Raw genomic sequence first — 22131 nt, 5'->3', positions numbered from 1 at the left:
CCCCCCCCCCCGAAAAAAAAATAAAATAAATAAAAGGAGGGGGAAAAGACAACTAAAAATGCACCTGCCTTTGAAATAGTCAGCTGGTGTGGCTGCTTTAAAGCGCTTTTTTTTGTTGTTGCAGGTTTTGTGGACACGCCCACAGTGCTTGAGAGCGGGGAGGAGGGCTTGATTTTTCGTAATTCTTAGCCTCCTCTTGTGATTTTCTTTTTTAGTCATTCAAATTTAGCCGGCTTGTTATTAACAATCTACCGTCTGGTGTGTCAAGTTCAGGTGACTTATTTTCACTTGACAACAGTGGGTCATTTGTTTATATTTGCACAGGCATGAAAATCACTTTTTTTGTTGTTGTAAAAAATATTTGCTACCACGCTGTAAAAACCACTACTCATATTTTTAAGTTGGAAATATTAAAACGATAATTTACTGAGATTTATGGCAACAATGTTAGCGCCACAAACAGAGCAAGGGACAACTGTTCTGTAAATGCTTTTTTGTTTTGTTTTGTTGGGTTGGGGGGGGTTCTTTTTTTTCACAAAAACAAAACTTTACATATTTCTATGAATTGCCCAACTTAAAATGTTAAGGCGGTCTGTTGCCTTGAAGTGTTTTTTTCTTTGTAGTTGTTTTTACAGTTTTCTACCAATACTCAGTACTGCCAGCAGATAACTTATTTTAACACTGGCAGTTAAAAATGTGTTTTGCACGTCTCCAAATGTACTCTAAAAATCAAGGGTTAACATTTTCCCCTTGACACCTTACCCGCGCCCCCCCAAAAAAGGATTTGAAGGTTTCAAGGTAGTAACAGAAATTTCCTGTGGAGAGACCGCACGCTGGACTTGAGAGTTTCCACAGTATTTTCTTGCCGTGCTCACTGCTCACGGCTGATATCGACATGATGAGGCCCGCTCTCGGGGGAGTAGGATATCCCCCGTAGGACCCCGGACGACAGCGCCAAACTCGATTTTCAGAGCTTCCTCGGCTCCGAGAAAGTTGCGCTAATGGCGTCGCCGGGACAAAAAAGTAGTAACCCGAGAAGGGAGGCCAGCGTTTGAGTGACCGCATGGTCGTTTCTCCTCCAGCCTCTGCAAACTATTAGCGGACACAGGACACCAGGAAACTCGATTACGCACACACGCACGCACACACACACACACACACACACACACACACACACACACACACACACACACACACACACACAAATGCAAATTGACAGCGCTGGAGCCGAGATTATTTGGATCAAGACAGCAGTAGAGTTGAATTAAAACAGGAGGATTTACAAGAAAATGGCACATGCCGTTGACCATTAAGGATTTTACAGACATTGATTCGTTTATTGATTGATTTATTAATGAATGCACTCTCATGCTAGGTTCTCCTAAGTAGTTAGGCAAAGTGACGTGCTTTCGAAATGCTGGCGGCCTGTCCCACACACACACACACACACACACACACACACACACACACACACACACACACACACACACACACACACACACACGAGCTCCTCCACGTGAATGTGGAGAAAAAGAAGAAAAGTAGGGAGGGAAAACAACTCTTCCACCCAAAAATAGCAAGCATGCGCACACACACATACACACGCGCACGCGCAGAGCGAATGTTTTGACAATATCGAGTAATTGGATGCTGATCAGGTGCCAGGCAAGTGGCAGCTAAGGATAGAAGAGGAAGGAGCGCAAGTGGAGACGATTAATATTGAGCAGGCTGTTATGTTACGAGGGAAAGAGTGGAAATGACGATGAGGGGAAGCTTTGGATTTTGACGCTGTCGCCTTCAAACTCTGAGGAAAGACAAGCGAGACAGCAGGTTGAAATTGGGTGCGTGCGTGCGTGGTATTTGTTCAGTTTCACAGTATTGCTCTGTCTCGCACCAAAGGAGGAAAACTGTACTCAAGAGAAGACGATAAGGGCTGCAAAACATTGTCGAGCTCGCTCATGCTATCGACTCGACGACTTTCTCGTCGTCTACTTCTACCTACATGCGCTCATTTGTTCGCTGACACAAAAATCTCTTCATTCTTCACAATTCAAAATGGTGGTTTTGACTTTTGGTTTGTTTCTTTCGATTAAGAATGCGTTGGGCAATAACGCAATTTTTCAGTAACGCGGTAATTGGGTCAAAATTGTTTCACCGAAGATGATTTAAGATCATTTCGAACATGGCCATTGAATGTGACCCCCTTAGGATTGCACTTCAGGAGTGTGAGCCACCCTGTGATTAAATGGCTGATCTCAAAACAGACTGAGGGCGGCAAAAACAAAAAAAAAAAACACTGCTACAAAGTGAAGACTGTTGTGTCATGCAGCAGTGTCAGTTTAGGCATTGCAAACAAGGTACGCTAACATTAGCGTGTTTATTTCTGTCATTTCAAGGAGACAAATTGCATTCAAGACGAGACTGAGGGCAGCCCCTCACTGCCCCGAAAAAAATGGAGCACTACAGTAAAATGGAGACTGCGGACTGTAATACGGCACCATCCCTCGCTGAGGCACAGCATACATAATGCTAATGTTAGCTTGTGTGTTTATTTGCCACTTCCAGGAGACAGCGAAACGGAGCGCTGCATCCAAGTGGAGACTGCGGATCCGAACGAAGCATGTGGACTGTGAGGCAAAGACCCGAACCACTACTGCACTCTGCTTGCCCCGAATAAATCTGCTACGTTAAACTGTATTTGCTGTGGCTGCACACTACTATTTCGCAGGGAATAAAGAAATACAGAGAGTCACAATTTAGTTTATTTCCCCCCCATTTTATCTATTGTTTGTGAATTAATGCAACATCATTCAAGCAGGATATTTGCGCCCTTCTGGCATCTAATAAGAAGTAACATCATTAAAACTTGGTCCAAATGGAGTTCAACGATCCGAAAGAGCGCGCGGTAGCTACCTTCCACGCTGTGCGGCTTAATGGAGTGTTTGTCACCGAGGGGAAGTGAGCTGCTTCCCTCTGACTAATACTGCTATAAACAGCAGCTGCGCGCTCCACATACGCCATTTGCTTACATTTTTAGCATTTTCTTTTTTGTTTCCGGCACATAGCATTGCAATAAATCATTCCCATTTGGAGGGTGGAAGAGGGACCAAAAAATAATTTTGCAGTGATTGCTATTTTGCGGAGGTGGTTCTCAAACTGAGGTTTCACGGATCCCCACAGGTCCACCACATCTAGCTAGCGTCTGCAGAATTATTTGGGATAAATTGCCCTGTGTCATTTTTTAAAAAGTACACACAGACTGTACAGACTAGGACGCCGGCGGGCACAGCAATAAAACAAACGATGTATTCCTCGCTAACTTACCTTTGGCCTGATTAAAAGCTCTTAGCTCATAAAATAACATCACTGAAATCTGATGCAGTTTTTTAAAGCATTAAAAACAGCTAAAAAAGGCCCACTTTTTTCTTCTCAAAAATATGCATTTGTTACTGTGACACATTTTTTCCCCTCGAAAATTTGGCAATATTTTAATTCCAATGATCTTTTGGGGGACCACACGGTACCGTGGTACCTTAAGATATGAGTGGCCCTCCATATGGATTTTTCGCCGAATGGCCGATTTTTGGCTTTGACTTGCAAGAGCAAAGTTGATCGTGTTGTAGCGTGGCAGGTGACTCACTTCACAACAAGCAACAGTTTGGCAGATGAGCAAATAGTCTTGGGGAAAAAAAAGAGCGTTCAAGATGCCACAGAGATAATTTTCGGCTGCATGTTGTGTTTAATACCATCCTACAACGGGACAAATAAGGCTAACAATTAGCATCCATGTTGTGGTGGTGGTGGTGTTTAAGCAACTGATATCTGAAAACAAACATTGCCGGACCAACACAGATAATACTCACAGACAGATATTCTTTATCCTCTGCAAAGCACAGCTGTTCTCCTGCTGAGATACTGCTCCCAGGTGACCAAGGTGCGCAGACCAGAATGAGCAGCCCAATATGCATTGAAGGAAAAAGTGTGACAAAAAAAAATTACTGAATGTTTTCATAAAGTTAAAAAAAAAATTATAAATCTTTTTTTCTCTCATTAAAGAACACATTGCAATTTTTGAGGGGCTTCAACTGATTAATGACATTTATATTCAATGGGGGAAGATGATTTGAGACACTTTTCAATTACGAACGTGGACATGGAACTAATTAACTAATTAAAGGCACCACTGTAGTTACGTTGAACTCATGTTGAGATCATGAGGGGGCTTCATGAAAAAGTAAGAGGCCACAAAAAGCCCCACACTTTGAGAAACTGTGTCTTCAGGAATGGCAGAAGCATTCAAGCATGGGTGTGAATATAGTATGCAAGCAATCTCACATCTGTATGAGCTGCAGGTCTGAGAGCATTCAAGATGACAAATACGACAGAAATAAAGCCGGCCGCTGGTGAGCCACCGCGATCGTAATGACAGCCGGGCTGGAACTAAACCAACCAGCCGTATCATTCTGTGGTATTTGTAAAATGGATTTTTTTTTTTAAGTGAATATAGCAAGATCATCCTGGAGAAGAACTTTATCCAAATCTTTCATCCTCTGAGCTCATATTTTATTTCAACATTTCACTGCCGCAATGCTCCAGGGCTTCTTCTTCCCGATGTCAATCATGTCAACTGGTCACTTACTGAATATCGGGCTGAAACTTCATTTGACCCAATGACTTCGAGGGGACATATTTCAAGGTGACTTTGGAATTGCTTCTATACCAATAGAGTGAAGCTTTGCATTACAAACTGAATGTTCTGTGACCCTGTTCACAAAATGAGGTAAAATATGTGTCGACTGAAGTGGGGGGGGGGGATGACCGTTCCAGCCTCCCACCCCCACGAAAAAAAAGTTTGTAATCAGTTTTAAATGAAAAAAAGTAGCACACTATAATACTGTACTTCATTAAAAAAACATTGTTATGGCCAAGCCAAATAGAATGTACAGAATTAAACTGTTTTTTATACATTTTGTGCTTCAACGCAATAGGTATTGTGCTGCTCCTTCTACTCAACACAATTGGCCACCTGGGGACGGTATAATACAATCATCGAGACATGAAACCTTTTGACAACTGATTGAGTAAATTACAATCAAATGTATCCACATGTGGCGGAACATATGGTCACATTGTAATGACTTATTTGAACGTATAAACTGTTTAGGTCGGTATAAAATGTCATTTGACCCATCATTGCATTTGGCACCCCCGGTTTCAAATTGAAGCCAAACGTCATCAGGCACTGCCCTGACATACCCCGTCCGCCCACCCCCTCCCGTTCATTTTTTTTTTCTTTCTCCGAGTCTGCTCGTTATCAAGCGTTGAGGGCAATTATTCTTCCCTCATCCACAACAAGCTGCTAAATATTCATGCCGACCCCCCGACGCTTTTACACGCCTCTAATGGGTACATTAGAGGCGCCCGCGGGCCTCCCGCCACCTGATAACAGGATGGGGGGGATAAGCGTGGCACACGAATGGGGCCAAGGGCACCTTAAGCAAAGCTCGCAGCTCGGGCAGCAGATGTTTGGCTTCGATGAGAACTTGACTTGTTTACCGTGCAGATGCTTCACTTCCGCTCCATGGCGTCACCGTTTAAAGAGAATCTCTTTGTGACGGACACACACCGTGCTAGGCGCTTAATAGAAAAGTACGTTGACGGTACGGTGGATTTCAGTTTGGAAAAGTGGACAACGTAACTCACCAAAGGCCAACCCGAGTCAAAACATTCCATTTGGGTTGCAGTGTCAACTTGAAAGCGTCCAATTGTTTTGCGCGAGAGCTCCCCCTACGGGTGGAGGGTGAAGGTTACAGAGTGTCAATCGGTGCTAACCTAAGTCTCTCAAACGCTTGATTTCAAAAGCTTTCGAACTTGCTGCATTAGCAGTAACGGAGCCAGCTGGTAGGCTGACTGGTTAACGCTACAGAAAGGGACGTGTGGTTGCCATGGCAATAAGTCCCTATTACGACGATTCATAACGATTTTTTTTAAATAGCACCTTTCAAGTAAACCATCAACAGTCGGATGCGATTACTTGAAAAGTAGCAATTGTTCCATATTATAAATACCGCCCCCCCCATTCCCCCAAAAATGAAGTGACAGCAGATTGAGTTTAAATAACATTTACTTTCTCTCTTTCTCTCACACAAAAATTACAAAGGTGACCATGGAAGAGAGACAGCAGTTACAATCAAGTCAATCGAGTTTTTGGACCGTGTCTCTCGGTCTTTTAACAACAAGCTGCAAATATCATTCAGAAGCACCGGACCAGAAGACATTCTGGCTGTGGAACATAAACATTTCGGGAAAAGAGAGAAAGGAATGAAAACTATTTACACAGCAAATAAAAAGACAGAGGTGGTGGCGGTGTCAAGGCTCAGGATAGTCAGTCGTCTTCTTGCAAGGAGGTAATGGGTTCTTCAGAATCAAACTGTTCACTTAAAGTAAAATACGTAAAAAAAAAAAAATTTTTAAAAAAACGCACTCAAAAAAAAAAAATATGGTGAATTGTTTGGACTGCCAGAGGACTTAAACGCTTAAAACCTGTCAAACGAAAAAACAAGCAGCGTGACTAGTGCGCTCCGAATGCATTCAACTCGTGAAAAGTGGGGGACAAGACAACTCCGCAGGTGCCAATCAAAGGACAAGTAAACGACATGAAACAAGCTCAGGAATACTTTTTTTTTCTCTACAGTTCTGTCAAGGCAGCCGTGTTGGGTGGAGTGCAAAGGAGAGGGGGGGGGGTGGACACACCATAAGACAGGTGGGGGCATTGAAAGGAAAAGACAAGAGTTGGGTGGTTTATGTTCACAACGAAGGCATCCCTTTATCTGAATAGTGTGGAAGACATCAGTTTCGGACTTCAGTGACATCATCAAAATACCGGCCAAACTATCTGCTTACACGCCAAACAAGGAGGAAAAAAAAAAAAAAAAACAAAAACAAAACAAATGACTTGATTAGCTTAACTTTGTAAGGTCCCTGCTGGTAAACATCATAAACTACCACCAACAAGAAATGTAAAGCGCTATTTTAAAAAACAAAATTAAAAAAAAAAAAAAAAAAATCAACACACTAAAATTATATGTACACAAACACAAAAAAGGAGTGGGGGCGGGGGGAAATTATAATTTCAACAGGAGATAATTGGAAGGACCTCCAGTCAGTGTTGATCTCGTCACATCCTGGCGCCATTTTGTGTTGTTTTCCCTTTTAGAAGATGCGCTTGCGCTTCAGGTAGGAGTCCGCGTAATGGCCGCCCAGACCTTGGGAATGCTGGCCCACATAGCCGCCCTCGGGGCTCGGCTCCGGAGACGGGATGAGGCGGGAGAAGACGCGCTTGTGGCTCCCGATGGGGGTCTAAAATGGGGAGGCGTTGAAGGGAAACTGAGTTCCTGGCATGAAAAAAATGAATTTGGAGGGGGCTGGATGCCGGTATCCTTTACTCCATCCAGTAAGGGGGGGGGGGGGGGGGGGGGGGGGGGGGGTGATGCCATGTCAGCAATTTCTTACCTTCTCTGGGTTTGGTTCAAGTGGCAAAGGTGGAAAAATATCCCTGACGTAGCCATTTCTTTGGTGCTAGACACGTTTGAAGCGTTGGCGTGACCCGGTTTAAAACGTTGAATCATGGGAATTTTCCCCGTGTGTAAGATTTGCTTAAAGTAAACAATTCAGTCCCAAACTTCTGCCACTGTCACAAAAAAATCAACTTTCAAACTCTCATTATTGTTGCAGGTATACGAGTTTAAAACTTCTTGAAGCGGGGAGTTATTAAATTGTAAATTAGCTCTCCAAGTACCACCTTGTCTGGAGCAAACACACTTGTGATCCCTACTGGTAGGGTGTCCTAATTTCCAAGTCAAACACTTTTCAATCATGATTTATTATTATTATTTTTAGGTGTTGCATGGGTCTGTGCTCTTCTATACTTCTCATGATATAAAAAGGGGGTTACCTTCATTGTGTTGACAAGTCCTGGAGGGTAGCCAGAGGTGTGGCTCACAGGAGGCATCCCCACGGCCTGGGGGGGGGGGGGGAAAAATACTTTGACTGGGCGTGCTTTAGTACACAATCTTCTGTAGTGGTGATTGAACATTGGCCTTTTTCTTTGCTACAGCCTCCCTCCGCACGCACACATGAAAATCAATAGCGCTACATTAAAGAGAAGGCTTTAAAAAAAATAAAGAAATAAAAAGTGACATCGGCTCGAGACTCACCCTGTTAAGCTGGCTGGGAGGCAGGCAGCCATTAGCGGAGGCGTCCGAGCTGAAATACGAGGACGGGGGCGGGCTGGGCGGCAAAGTGAAGTGGGGCTGGTTCAAGTCTGACGGATGAGAGAGCTGTCCAAACCAGAAAAAAAAGGTGGCGTCGTTTGTCACACTTCGGCCACGGTGCCATAAATTTCATCTCATCAGATAATTCAGGAAGGGGGTGGGGGGGAAATCTACCTGCTGTCCGAAGCATGTCGAGTCACCCATGTGGTGATTCTCTTGCTCCTCGTACAAGTGCTGCAGCTGCTCCTGACCACAAAACACCATGTTGAAGAACTCGGCTAATGACTAAACGGTTGCAGAAAAGATCCAACATGGAGGATGTCAAACGCAAGCGACAAGCGCAACGTTTTGAATTGGAAGTGACGGTATATACACCCCATTTTGTACTGCGCTTACTCGGTGAAGAGGAGGATATTCTGCATTGTAAGAGTCCTGGTAGCGCAGATTGTAGCTGGGGTGCATGGCGAGGTGTTGGTTGGACACATTACTTAGCGTGGGTCTCTTCCTGTATGGGTGAGGTCTGCAGTTGGCTCCTGGGGAGGACCGCGAGCCAATGTGGAGGGAGGCGGCCATCAGACACCGAGACTCTTTTGAGAGGAACGTTTGGACAGACGGGCTCGACTCACCTGAGGGAAACGCATTGTTGGCGGGGAGAAAGGAAGTCTGGGGAGGTGTCACATCTTTGGTTGGGTCTCCCAGCATGGAGACCTGGTGTGGGGGGGAGATGAACTCCAATTAACAACTCATTCAGTACCAGCCAATTCTAGACCAAGTCTGAAAAGACGTTTAAAAACGTCTTTGGGAGTGAATGGGTTAATGCGAAGACACTAAGATTCCTGAATCCTAATTAACACGTTGTTTTGTTTTGTAGCTGCTATTATTTCAAAGAGAATTGTCGATTTTGTGGAGCTTGGCTGTACGTGAAAGGAATCCATTTCTGGCACCGTCGCTGTGTTTTAGAATTAACCATTGGACTCTTCACAGAACTGATGCATCGAATATAGACTCAAAAGTATTACATTGGAAAATGTTCTATTTTTAACAGAGGCCATTTCAAATTGCGCATCGGGTGGTTGAGCGTCGACACGAGAGGGAGATGACAGAAGATTAAACGGCCAAATGAGGCGTCGAGTTCCGTGGGGTTGCCGGGGCGGTGAGGCCTCACCGCTCGCGCCGCGAGGCCGTCTGGCGCCATCATGCCGCCCAGCAGCGGCACAGACAGACCCTGCAGAGTGGGAGAGGGAGTCTGCGGGAAGCCGGGGGACTCCTGATCCCTTGCCATCGCTCGGCTCAGAGGCGCCTGCTTCAATGCGGGTAGGGGGTCCAGACCTGAGACGACACCACCTGTGTGTTATAGTACGGGGAAGAAAAATACAAAACAAAAACAGACCTTTTCATTTTAGAAATTAATCCATGCGGGGGTGGTGGGGGGGGTGACATTGGGGGCTGTGTCGGACCTTGAGGCAGATCTCCCAGCAGATGGATTCCCTGCTGGACGGGCAGTGGGGCCAGAGGAGTCTCGGGCAGGAGTCCTGCCTGCTGGGCAGAGGAGAGAAAGAGCAGAGCCTGAGTGGCAAGGGAAGGTCACACGCTGTCCAGCTGTGGTAAAAGCACTCAAAACTCACACACCACGCAAAAAAAAAAAAAAAAAACACACGGAACCAGTCCATCCTGTACAGCACTCACCGCCATTTTGTTAGCTTGTAGCACTTTATACCGATTGTATCGCGACGAGTCAATTAAAAATCCATACCATCAAGGTATGATTCAAATGCACTCCCCAGTCAACTTTAGGTACACCAGCTAAATTGCCAAACCTGGAAAATAATACCGTGACAAGATCTTTGCTCATTCAGACAGTAAGCGAATGTGTTTGTGCTTAATGGAAATATAGAAAGCTCTATTAATAATGATATTTAAGATATTATATTTGTCTAATGTAATAATTTAATTATTAAATTCCATTTAAAATATGAATAATCAAATTCAAAATTTAATAATAATAAATTTAATATAATAATAATAATTAATTACCATTGTTGGGAATTTCTCCATTGTGAGACAAATAAAGGCTTTTTTCTTATCTTAATGCTTTTCATGGCAAATTTGCTCCACAATTTTTTTTTTCTGTATGCGTGTTACAAACAAACAAACAAACCTTCGGCTGTTACAATACTACGGTTGCCCGTTTGCTTTTGTAGCAAACGTGAGCGATCTAATGCATGCTGTAATAGCGACATCTACGACTCCCAGCTCTCTCATGCCGATCAATGGAGACTTCCGCACCTCTCTCATCTACAACAGCTTCTATCAACATGTGCAACATGAGGGAATAAAAAACGCGACACCACCGGGATGCAAAGTGCCAATGTGAAGGGAGCCGTAGTTTATTTTAAATTGAGAAGCCTTTTTTTTGTAAAGGTTGTTTTATTATTATTATTTTTCATGGTTTTATTATTATTATTTTACATGGCGTGTACAGCTGCGGCTGTTGTGAAAGCGCTCCGTAAAGCTTGAGAAGCATTTGCAATTGCACCGATGGATTTGTTGTGAAGCTAAATAAGCTAAACGCCTCAATCAGACGCACGTGACACGAACTTCTCTCGAAAAATCAGCATTCTCATCTTTCATCGCGCTTGTTTTTGATCTCATTAGACGCAGCAGGCGTACCTAATGAAGCAGCGGGTGAGCACATGTTCCAAGTTTGTTACGGGAAGGTGTTTTGGGGGTGTGAATGGGAAGAAAGCACTTCACACGGTCAGCCACAAACACCATTAGCACTCACACAGGGTACTAGAGGGCCTTTGTGACCGTACAGCACCTGAGCCCAAAGAAGAGGATTTCCCAAAAAGGCTTGCTGAAGGAAAAGTGGGAAGGAGAGGAGGGAATGAGTGTGTTGTAAGGATGAATCAAAACCGTCTGAGTGCTTAAGGGTCGAGAAGTCGGGATGAGAGGGGAAAAAAAAAAAAAAAGGCTGTTGGCACCTGCTGGGCTTTCGCCTGATTTTGGAGCAGCAACTGGAGCAGCATGGCAGGGAGGGCCGGGTTGGCCAGCAGCGGCATGGAGGGGGCCGCCCCGAGGAGACCTGTGCAGCGGGACGTCAGGCGTGGCGGTGCAAACGGAGATAAAAGTCGGAGGAAGCGTTCGTCACCTTGTTTGTGGCTCTGCGACAAAGGGTTGAGCAGCATCTGGAGGGCGGCCGGGTTGTTGAGACCCGAGAGGATCTGCATGGCGGTGGGATCCGGAAGGAGACCCTTGCCCCTGTTCACAGACTGTGAGGGGGTTGGATCATTAGATCGTGCTCACATAAACAACGAAATCTTTGTCTAGATAAAACAAAGTTTTGAAAAATAAGTTCTGAACGAAGTGGAGGTCAACCGGGATTCCCTATGCACTGACTGCAGCCAACTTTCGAGGCTACACTGTGTCAAAAAGTGGGTCTGGTGCACTTACCATGGTCTGGGCTGCGATCAAAGCGGCGAGCATGCTCCGGCCGGGTGGACCGGGGGCACAGAAGGACGCTCTGATGTGCGTGCCGCCCAGCAAACGGCCATCTGACAGCTGCTGAGCTTCCTCGGCCATCTCAGCCGTGGCAAACTCCAACACGGCGAAGCGCCGGAAACTTCCATCTTGTCCCTGAGCCAACTACGAGGGGAGAGGTGGAGGCACAGGTCATTTCAAAACAAAATCTACAAGCAACCACTCCCCCTTGAATATGTGCTTGTTTAAAAAAAAAAAAAAAAAAAAAAAAAGGCGAGTAAGCCAGCCTTGCCTTTGTTCAGCTTTGTCACACACACACAATGAAACACTGCCGTCGTACCACAAGAGATCAGTGCATGAATACACGAGTACCACAGTAGTTACAATTGTGAAAATTAAAACTACAATGACCCCCATTCCACCATTTTTTTTTAATCTCAATTTGTAGAATGAACACTAAAAAGACACCAGAAAATGAGCGACCACGCGTGCTCAAAAGAGATATACTCTGCCATTCCAGAAACGTCTGCTGAATGACACCACCTGGGGGTGTCAGGGGGTCATCACCATGGAAACCAGCAACGGCCACAAGCAATCTGAGCTAAAGGTGATTGGCAGTGAGAGATACACATGGACTCCTCCCGCCCCCCTCTCTCGGCCACCACACAACATCCTCTTCCATTAGGTCAAATGTACACTTTTTTTGGTCTTTCCATGTGAAAAAAAACATTTAAACATTTAGCTGCCAATCAAGGGCATTCCAAAGCAGCAAGTGGCGCCATTACCCCGAATAGCGAATGAGTTGGCACAAATGAACAACAATGCCATATGATGCAACACATTTCTGGAATGTTTAACTTCTATGGCAGCCTAGAAATACTGAACGGTGATAGAATCCATCACTTGTGTGACTATGAACCGCAGTTTTACTTTAACTGGCATTTCTGAACGAATGGTAACGTTCAAGAACGGGAAAGCCGGACTGTATCCGAAGGATTGGGGGAGAAAATATTTTGGAGAAGTGGCAGTTCATGAGATAAACTACACCACAACACGCCAGCTGTCAAATCTACTCAAGCGCATAAATATCACTGTCCAAATACTTGTCAGTCACCGTGGAGTGGTAGGGGGTTCCAAACATTCTAATGTTGCATCACTGCATCAATGTGCGGCAAGTCTGACCTGACAGAAAACCGGTGGGTGGGCATCAGCCAGCGCGTTGCGGAGGTCTTGGGGGGTCACGGCACTCTGAGGCAGCCGGTCCACACAGAGACACTTAGAGTGCAGCAGCGGGTATGTGAGCGAGCCCACCTCGGTCCAGTGCACGTAAAGCATGCGCGAGCCCAGCTGCTTCCCGAGCAGCTCCGACTTAGCCCGGGCCGCCGAGTCCTTCTTCATGTACTCCACAAAGCCGTAGCCCTTGGAGTGGCCGCTGGATGCCCGGTACACCAAGAAGCAGCGCTCCAGGTTACCGAAGGGGCGCACCAGCTCCTCGAACTGCTGCTGAGTAAAGGAGCGCGGCAGGTTGGCGATACAAAGCAGGGCGTCGGTGGGCTGCAGCTGCACGGAGATGTCCCGATCGCGGAGAGCATGCTGGTGGAACTCCTTGATGGCACTTTGCGCCTGCTCGCCGTTGAGCAGCGTCACAAAGGCTGTCGGGCGAGGGAGATGATGAAAATGTTAGTCGAGCTACAAAGCTAATATTGAACTTGGGGAGCGCAATATGGCTTTACAATATATTCATTCGGATGTTCTAAACTTTCACGTGCAGATTTTATTTATTTAATTTTGAAGTACACAGATGACCAACCTGTGCCCTTATATTTGTCTACGAAGCAGTACTTCAGGTCATAGTTGGCCAGCAGATCATGAACCTCCTGGAATAGAAAGAGCAAAATAAATAAACAAAAGAAATATTAATAAATACATTAACTAATGAAAATTTAAAAAAATGCAAATACCCCCATAAATAAATCTACATTCTGGTGTAAGACGCTGGCCGTCTTAATTTAATTCTTTATTTTCAGATCGTGATCCGTGGGGATAAAGTAGGTTGCTGGGAAGGGGCGACGGGGTCTACCGAGGACAATGGCAGACTCTGTTGGGAGGAGAAAATTGTTCGACGTTGCGTTTGTCCATTCACAACCGAACGGCGATGCTGTCGAGCAATTTCTGAAGCGTTTTGTCCGCACGCCTTCCACCTTTTGTTTGAACGCAACTCGCATCTCGAAACCCCACCAACTACTAACACCCCCCTTTTCCCGAACAATGGTATCACCCGCAGGCCCCACTGCTCCCCACGAGTCACGCACGTTCCAAAACAGGGGGAGGAGGGAGAATAGCACAATATGGCATCCTAAGTTTTATCAGACCGAATGGTGTGGTTAAAATTTGACACTGGGCCAACGTAAAAATAATATAAATGTATACGTTGGGTGTTACTAATCCATAACCGTGACAGGGACCGTTGTTTAATGAAATTAAATTCCCGGCGTGTACACTGGCGAGGCCTGACGGCTCAAACCACACTTGACAGTTATCAGTCCGGCTGGGCGTTCATTAAGTTAAACACGAACGCATTACTACAAGTATAATGTACAACCATTTACTTAATTCGTACTGTAAAGTGTGGCTGGTTTAAGAGGGGCGGTTCAATATGGGCAAAAGGGTGCAAATTAACATTAATAAACTACCTTATGTTCATTGGCCAGAAGGCTAACAAGAGTAGCGTGGCACAGCTAGGTTAACACTGACTCTCCAAACAACCCCTGTCACTTCAATCACTAAAAGTTTTCATCCTTGCCTGATTGCTGACGTCACACGGCAGATTTTTGATGATAATCTTCCTGCGGTTGTAAAACTCCCGCCGAGTTCTCTCCAGGCGGCTCTGAATCTCTTGGGGGCTCAGCGTTGTTAAGTCTTCGTCGGCCCTCCGCTGACCCTCGCGTCCCACTGTCGGGACCTCTTCGCCGGCTTCGAGCTCCGAATGCCGGCGCTCTCCGAGCCTCCACTTTTCGCGATCGGTGGGTGCAGCGTGGTCGTACTTTTCGTGGAGCGGACGGGCGACGAAGCCGAGCGCTGCGTCTGTGCTTTCTTCTTTGGCGTTTGTACTCACAGACACGATGGCCGCCATCGCTCGACTTGTTGGAAGTTTTGGTTGTGCTGGAAAAGCCAGTCGCATTTGAGCAGTTTAAACAATACACACATGGGTCAATCGCCGTCTCTGATTGGACGAGGGCTACGTGACGTCATTAGGTGGGGTTACGGGTGTTTGTGAACTGCGCAAACCGGAAAGACCCAAAGTGAAAATCGTACTTAAAAAAAATATATCTTTTAAAGTTCTGACCAATGTTTTTATTCATTTACCTGATTTATATTATTTCCGTGTTTAACGAAAATATATATTTGGTAGTCCTTTTTATAAGGCTCACTGTTTAACGAGTGTGTCAGGTGTGTGCTGAAAAATGTCAATAAATTATTCAATGCTAATTAAACAAAAACCTCCTCATAACTCTTACAAGTGTATACCTACATTTGCACTGCCGGTATTAAGGGGAATTTTCATTTCAAGGTTGTCTGCACCATTTCGCTTTGTGTAAATTTCCAGCTTGTTGAAAAGGGAGAAGTAGCCTTATGATGCAAAAAAAAATGAGCACGTCCCCTTGTGTACTCCACCACACCACACAGGGACTTAAACAAACAAGAAAGCTCCTCAAAGCCACTTTCATATAATTTCAGAACTGCTGATAAGAGGCGGACGTCCTCAGGGACACTTCTGGAAACATTTGACTGTAGAAGCTGGGTCCAAATTATCCCAAAGATATTGCTGGTGCCAACAATTGTGAATGTGCATTGCATTATGCAATGGTGAAAAAAAGGGAAACCCCAATACATTACATGTTTATTTATTTATATAGCACTTTCACAACAGCTGCAGCTGTAACAAAGCGCTTTACAGAACAGTTATATAGTCAATAAAAAAATATGCTAATATAACACAATACATTAGACATGGACAGCCATGAAATCATAACCATAGTCCAGCATACACCTTGTTGTTTGAAGCAGTTATTGATGAAAGAGCAGAGATTCAAAGTGTCCTTTCACCAGTGGATCAGAGACCTCGTGCTCTAAACGTGCACACGTCTGCCACAAGCTAAGTTTGAAAGTAAACGAGAAGCCGTAGCTTCCATTCACAAGAAAAAAGATTGGTTCACTTCTCCTGTCCCATGTGAGTCTACTTCAACTCCAAGCGCTGACTCTCAGGTCCAAATACGCATCCGCGCTTCACGCCAACATTCCTCTCCCCTCATCTTCAGCTACAGGAGCCATCCATCCAGCCGCACCAACGCAGACTGTCCAACAGCACCGACATCTCCGCTGAACAAAACGGGGCTGTGAAAAATGCTGCCAATTGCATACGCAAAAAACGCTGTCAAACAGCAACGGTCAAATAGCACAGACATTCATCTCCATCAAAATCAGTGCTGGTACACACGTGCTTCCGAGAAGGCGCAACCATCAAGCGCAAATTCTTCCTGCGACAAACGTCATGTACAAAATGCTGAAAACAGTCTACAAAGGGCAAGAAACACCCTCTGACAAATGAAAAGACAAAAACAACAAAAAAGCAGAGCTCTTCGCAGACGGCTGCCAACTACAGCGCCATATTTGTTAAACCCGTAAATTATTTAATGGTTTGTTTAAAAAAAAAAAAAAAAAACAATGAAATGCAAAATGTTACAACCCTGTAAAATGTACAACAATTCAACAACCAATACTTGCAAGTTGACAGTATTTCGGTCTATGGACCTTTTCCTTCCTGATGTTCCTTGTTCATCATAATGACACACAACTCTAATTGCCCCACGGGGATAAATAAAGTTTTCTGAATCTGAATCTGAATACCACAATTGGAGTAAGCTGCCATTTGTAAAAGTATTCCTAAGTGGTACTCAAGCAAGTAGATTGAAGTCCAGATCGAAAAAAGTCAACACTTGGTTGTGAGCGAATGGCTTCCAGCTGCTCAAAGAGGGAATGAAACGATGGCCTTTCTGCAGGATCTTGATCCCAGCACTGCAGGGTCAGACTCCTCAGCTGTTCTCGGGAAATAAAGAGAGTATTATCAACACCCGTTAGAGCTCTAAAATAGATGTCATGATATTTGTTACCTCAGACGGGCAGTCTGCGGGACAAGGCAAGCGCTGCCACCGCTCCAACAAGCTGATGAGCACATTTACGTTCATCTCTCTGGGGGATAACCCCGCCATCTTGCCAAACTTCTACAAAACGGAGGACATGGTGCGTTTAAATTGGAGGCACGTGCAAATTTGCGTTTTTTTTTTTTTTTAGCGCTGGCACCAGGAGGCCAAAGACGGCATTACCACTGGCGGGCTTTGGCTCGGGTCGCAACGGGTCAGGATCTCATACAGCGTCACGCCAAAGGACCAAACATCGGAGCGAAATGAAAATTTGTTCAGTTTCAGGCACTCAAGGGCATACCTGTAAAGGATATACCACAAAGTATTAAATAACTGCCATAATGGTGATTTTGTGTGTGTGTGTGTGTGTGTGTGTGTGTGTGTTACAAACTCACCAGAACACTGGACTGTCACCGTCTTCCGACACACGGTAATAGGTGTCATTCTCAGGGACTTTGGCTCGGGTCGCAACGGGTCAGGATCTCATACAGCGTCACGCCAAAGGACCAAACATCGGAGCGAAATGAAAATTTGTTCAGTTTCAGGCACTCAAGGGCATACCTGTAAAGGATATACCACAAAGTATTAAATAACTGCCATAATGGTGATTTTGTGTGTGTGTGTGTGTGTGTGTGTGTGTGTGTGTGTGTGTGTGTGTGTGTGTGTGTGTGTGTGTGTGTTACAAACTCACCAGAACACTGGACTGTCACCGTCTTCCGACACACGGTAATAGGTGTCATTCTCAGGGATATATTTGGACAGGCCAAAGTCGGCGATCTTCACCAAACTGTCGTTTTTCACTAAGATGTTACGTGCAGCGAGATCCCGATGGATGTACCGCTTTGAGTGCAAGTATTCCATCCCCTAGGAAAACACATGAGATGAAATATGGTGACTTGTCAGACAGTATATTACAGACCAAATAACCCAAGGGCAAAAGAGATTTTCTTTGACCCTGTGAGCGCCGTTGATGTGAAATGCTGTCAACGGGAACCCTAAAGAGGAGTGCGTTCAATGTCAGTTGCCATCAACGAATTTTTCGTGGGAATGGCCGGAAAGTGTTGGCCAATTCTGGTTTGATCTTTAAAATGGGAAAGTTTAAAAGAAAAAAAGAACTATGGCCAGCCGATGGCAACATTGAGTCTCTTTTGAATGAGATCACCCTGTATAAAAATAATGCTTGGAGCTGTTAACATGGCAGACCTCTGGAAAGTGTTTTGTCATGCTAAACCTGCTAAAAAGAGTGTCGCAAAAGAAGTAAAAGATGACAGAAATTATTTTCGTGTGAAAATAGAAATGACCACATTATATACATACACACATGCATGGCACAATACACTCACACACTCCTAAATATTGCTACTCCTAAATAGCATGCGAATAGTACAGTTTGTCGAATGTAAAACTGTTACACTGGTGAATATTTGTATATACATTATGTTGCCCATTTTCGTTGATTTTGTTGGTATTTTATTGAAGAAAACAACTGTCCATATGTTTGAGGGGGGAAAAAAAGCAAAATAATTAGTATAAAAGTCACTGTTGTGCAAAACACATCTTTTAACAAATCACTTGTTTTCTACATAATTTGGTGCAAAAGAGTTGATTTGGGTGAAACCAACCCATTTACTAGTGTTGATTGCTAAAAAATGGCACAAACTGTTTTTTTTGCGATTAAAAAGAGTCACATTTTTCGCAATTAAAAAGACTCACATTTTACATTTGATAGTTTCTGTTTTTACGTAGTCACTAAACAATATTCTGTAAGCCTTGGAAGATCACTCAGAGTGCTCGAGATGGGTTGGCACTCAATTGTTTTTTTTTTTTATATGGCTGACATTGAAAGAGCTAAGAGGTCATCGTGAATCCATTTAAACGACACTGAACTTTCTTCTTTAACGCACGGAACTCTGGCATCTTGTGCTCAAAATGAAATGCTCACTTCCACACAACAGGCATGACAGCCACAAACATCCTGAACGAGGCCGCGCAGCCAAAACGAAGTAAACAGCTCACCTGGCAGATCTGCTGAGCAAACAGCAGGCACTGGGATGTACTTTTCTCTTGTTTTTGAAGGTATTTTTCCAGGCTGCCAAACGGAAGGAACTCCATTATGAGCTGCACCACTTGTCCTCCTGTAAGAGAAGTTCAGAAATCTTGTGTTTAGGAATGTCCAAGTTTCTGGAGCTGTTTCTATTCATTTCATTTCAAATCTGTTTCTATTCGGAATCCGATTAGCATCAGACAGCTGAGGATTCACCCATTTCAGTGCAGCATCCTTTGTACTTGACGATGTTGGTGTGATCGAAGAACTTGAGGGTCTCAATCTCCTTCAGCCAGTATTTGGGCAAAGGACCGTTCTCTTGTTTCAAAGACTTGACGGCCACGAGCTCCCCCGTGCCGTCGTTGGCGGGGTCGTACATGTACAGTGTCACCATTCCAAAATTACCCTAAAGGCGGGACGACATGAGCCATTAGTTTCAGCGACGCCGATGGGAGCAAAAAAGTCATTCGGAGATGAAGTCACCTTTCCGAGGATGTTCTTCTTTTTCAGGTGCCGCTTGAGAAAGACGGTGGAGTGAGCCTGAGGAAGTGTTTCGCTGGGGGATATATCGGGATCTGAGCAGAAGATAAGACACATGAAACGCCAAGACTCGTCGTCATGTCAAGTTGAAAATCTTCGGCGCCGCACTTTTTATCATGATGTCAATAAGATCTCTGAGCAACGAGCAGAAGTGAGGCCTTTCCAAGGGCTCGTAGGAGAGACACTTGTTGATGAAGACGGCCAGGTCCCGGGAGGACGGCTCCAACAACTTGCCCTTTTGCTGATAGAAGCGCTCTTTCTATGGAAAGGAGACGGATGGAGGTGATTCGATTCGTAGCAGACACGATATCCTGTAGCGTGACAGCTCGGGGGGCGGAGGGCCGACCTCCGGCAGCGTGGCGTCGCTCATGGGGAGATGGCCGTCGTTGCAGATTTCCAGCAGCGTGACGCCGAAGCTCCACTGGTCGGCGCCGATGCCGACGGGCGCCTTGCTGTAAACGCACTCGGGAGCGATCCAGGGAATACGCTCGAGTCGCTCTGGGGCAAGAGGGCGATGACATACAAGCACTTATTGGGATTTGAGATATGAGACTTTTGCTGTATTTATTGATCATTTGATTTACCGTATTGGCCCAAATATAAGACGGTGTTTTTTGCATTGAAATAGACTGAAAAAGTGGAGGTCGTCTTATATTCGGGGTCTAGACGTTATACCCATTCACGACGCTAGATGGCGCCAGATATCATTGAAGCGAATGCTGAACTTGACTCCCCAGGCCAAAGTGAACCCCTGCCACGAAGAATAAAAATAGCGGTAGCACGAAAAATAAAAATAAAAAATAGTGGTAAGAAGGAAAAGAGAAGAAAATAATAGAAGAGATGACAGAAAATGGAGAAACGTAGTGACAATCTGGAGAAAAGTCGGTCGCAGATCTGCCAGGTTAACCAGCAGCTGAGGAGAAGTTATGATGTAATTTACATTTCAAAAACCAGAAGCCATTCATTTACGAATGTGATTGCACTTTAGATTTGAATGAGGCAAAATAACATGCTTTTTCTCTCAAATATATTGTTATAATCATTGGTTTCAGATGTACTGTAATTATTTTCTGTATAAAAATTAATTTGGTGTTCAAAAAGTCTTTTTTCAAACTTGAGTCTTGAAAAAGAGGGGGTCGTCTTATAATCAGGGTCGTCTTATATTCGGGCCAATACGGTATTAATGCGGCAGTACACATTTTTTAAAACTTAATTTACAAGTTTATTCGGGACAGAGCCGGCAGTAACGAATATCTATAAGTGAGATTTGTAATAAGCTCCTTGCACATACTATAGCGCCATGACATCATATCCGTTGCAGATCATATGGTTTATCCTCTTCCCGTTTGCCTATTTCAATTCACACTCGTAGATTGTAGTACGCTTTAAAATGATTTCAAATCAGAACATTTTGAAATAGATTTCAATCACCCTGTCGTGAGCTATGGTACTGACCTTCCTGGCACAGGATATTGACGGCAATGCCCGGGTCGCTCAGCTTGACTAAAGGAGACGTGCCTTGCTCCAGACCTCGCCTCGCCACCAGGACGTTCCTGCCGCAAACGTTTCCGTGGGTGACGCCTTTTGTCGCCTACAAGAATGCAGATCTCATTGGGGTTAGGTACCGGTCAAGATATGTCATGTATGCACACTGGAAGCGAGAAGCTATCCACTGTAGTAACCGCTGTCCCCGAAAGGGTTAAAGTGACAGATATTGACTTCGGCAAGTCGAAAGCGTACAAAGCAAGTGCAACTTACGAGGTAATTCAGGGCATTGGCAAGTTGTTTGGCCACGATAAATTTCCAGCGAGGCGTCAATTTGGCTTTTTCTCTGCAAAGGAAAACGTCCAAAGGCCCAAATTCCACAAACTCCTCCACCATGATGTCTGCAAAGGAAGGCGCAAGAGCTTCACTTTAATTGCTCCCACATCAACCTCTATTGATCAGACCTACGAGAAGATCAATATGAGCATCGTAGGATGAACCGAGTGCTTTGCTTTGCCTCTGTGTTAATCATTTTATTTATTTATTTTTTCTCCGTAAGGGTGAAAAGCAGCGGTGTCAAACTCGTTTTTTGTCACGGGCCACATTGTAGTTACGGTTTCCCTTGGAGGGCCGTTATGAATTTGGAGAAACCATATAAATGTTTAATCCCCTCCACATATTACATACACAGTAGGGTGGTCCATTTTGGAAAAGTTTGTCGGATTCGTCGGGCCGGGTCGGAAATCTTGTCGATACTATGACACAAGGATGTGTGCAAAATTTTATTCCGATCGGATAATTTTATCCCGTCCCGCAGAGCGACCAAAGTTTCCCCTATGGAAAGAATGTTACGGGGCTGAATGGTAGTACGGTTTCTCCCGTACAGTAAAGATTTTGTTTTGCTCAGTTCGCACTTGCAATAATTCAAAGACGGAAGACAGGAACGCATGTATTGCAAAAAAGGCAACCGTGGTTATCCTTCAACACTGGTGAGATTGTTGGTCCATGTTAACTGGTCCATCTGTCTATCTGTACATCTGTCTACATCGCGCGACTGTCTGGAAGTGATCCGATCCGTTTTGCATTTTTTTCAGGCCGGGAGTGGTGC

General features: G+C 44.8%; 2 protein-coding genes across 5 annotated transcripts in view; both read right to left on the bottom strand.

Moving 5' to 3' along the window:
* Positions 1 to 6106: 6106 nt before the first annotated feature.
* Positions 6107 to 14967, bottom strand: raver1 (ribonucleoprotein, PTB-binding 1). 4 transcript variants are annotated; one of them, XM_019875800.1, is made up of 14 exons: positions 14557 to 14967; positions 13564 to 13630; positions 12936 to 13405; positions 11727 to 11918; positions 11425 to 11545; positions 11258 to 11358; positions 9731 to 9812; positions 9439 to 9617; positions 8900 to 8981; positions 8670 to 8806; positions 8448 to 8558; positions 8217 to 8339; positions 7955 to 8020; positions 6107 to 7359 (listed from the first exon to the last, which is right to left on the bottom strand). In XM_019875800.1, the coding sequence occupies exons 1-14, from the start codon at positions 14932 to 14934 to the stop codon at positions 7213 to 7215; spliced, it is 2256 nt and encodes a 751-aa protein (XP_019731359.1). In that variant the 5' UTR covers positions 14935 to 14967; the 3' UTR covers positions 6107 to 7212. The 4 variants fall into 4 exon arrangements, with proteins under 4 accessions (XP_019731359.1, XP_019731360.1, XP_019731361.1 ...); XM_019875801.1 differs by having other exon boundaries at positions 9731 to 9809; XM_019875802.1 differs by having other exon boundaries at positions 8448 to 8519; positions 14557 to 14966.
* A 1499-nt stretch (positions 14968 to 16466) lies between these two features.
* tyk2 (tyrosine kinase 2) overlaps positions 16467 to 22131 on the bottom strand; it is a 15121-nt gene continuing 9456 nt past the window's right edge. The window contains exons 15-25 of the mRNA XM_019875726.1: positions 21297 to 21424; positions 20994 to 21129; positions 19885 to 20036; positions 19647 to 19797; positions 19482 to 19573; positions 19215 to 19404; positions 18971 to 19089; positions 17646 to 17818; positions 17138 to 17255; positions 16925 to 17035; positions 16467 to 16850 (exon numbers count right to left, since the gene is read on the bottom strand). Coding sequence (XP_019731285.1) covers positions 16698 to 16850; positions 16925 to 17035; positions 17138 to 17255; positions 17646 to 17818; positions 18971 to 19089; positions 19215 to 19404; positions 19482 to 19573; positions 19647 to 19797; positions 19885 to 20036; positions 20994 to 21129; positions 21297 to 21424 — 1523 coding nt within the window. The 3' untranslated portion in view covers positions 16467 to 16697. The remainder of the gene's footprint in view (positions 16851 to 16924; positions 17036 to 17137; positions 17256 to 17645; positions 17819 to 18970; positions 19090 to 19214; positions 19405 to 19481; positions 19574 to 19646; positions 19798 to 19884; positions 20037 to 20993; positions 21130 to 21296; positions 21425 to 22131) is intronic.

Source organism: Hippocampus comes, unplaced genomic scaffold (assembly GCF_001891065.2).
Source record: "Hippocampus comes isolate QL1 unplaced genomic scaffold, H_comes_QL1_v1.1 scaffold93, whole genome shotgun sequence".
In the NCBI taxonomy this organism is placed as follows: domain Eukaryota; kingdom Metazoa; phylum Chordata; class Actinopteri; order Syngnathiformes; family Syngnathidae; genus Hippocampus; species Hippocampus comes.
Note: the sequence above shows the minus strand (reverse complement) of the source record. Positions and strands in the feature narration are given on the sequence as shown.

Coding starts and splice junctions, on each gene's coding strand:
- raver1 (XM_019875800.1), bottom strand. CDS start 14,934: ATGCGACTGGCTTTTCCAGCACAACCAAAACTTCCAACAAGTCGAGCG. Junction 13,631..14,556: donor CGTGTGACGTCAGCAATCAG/GCAAGGATGAAA, acceptor TTTCTATTCCAG/GAGGTTCATGATCTGCTGGC. Junction 11,546..11,726: donor TGATCGCAGCCCAGACCATG/GTAAGTGCACCA, acceptor ACCCCCTCACAG/TCTGTGAACAGGGGCAAGGG.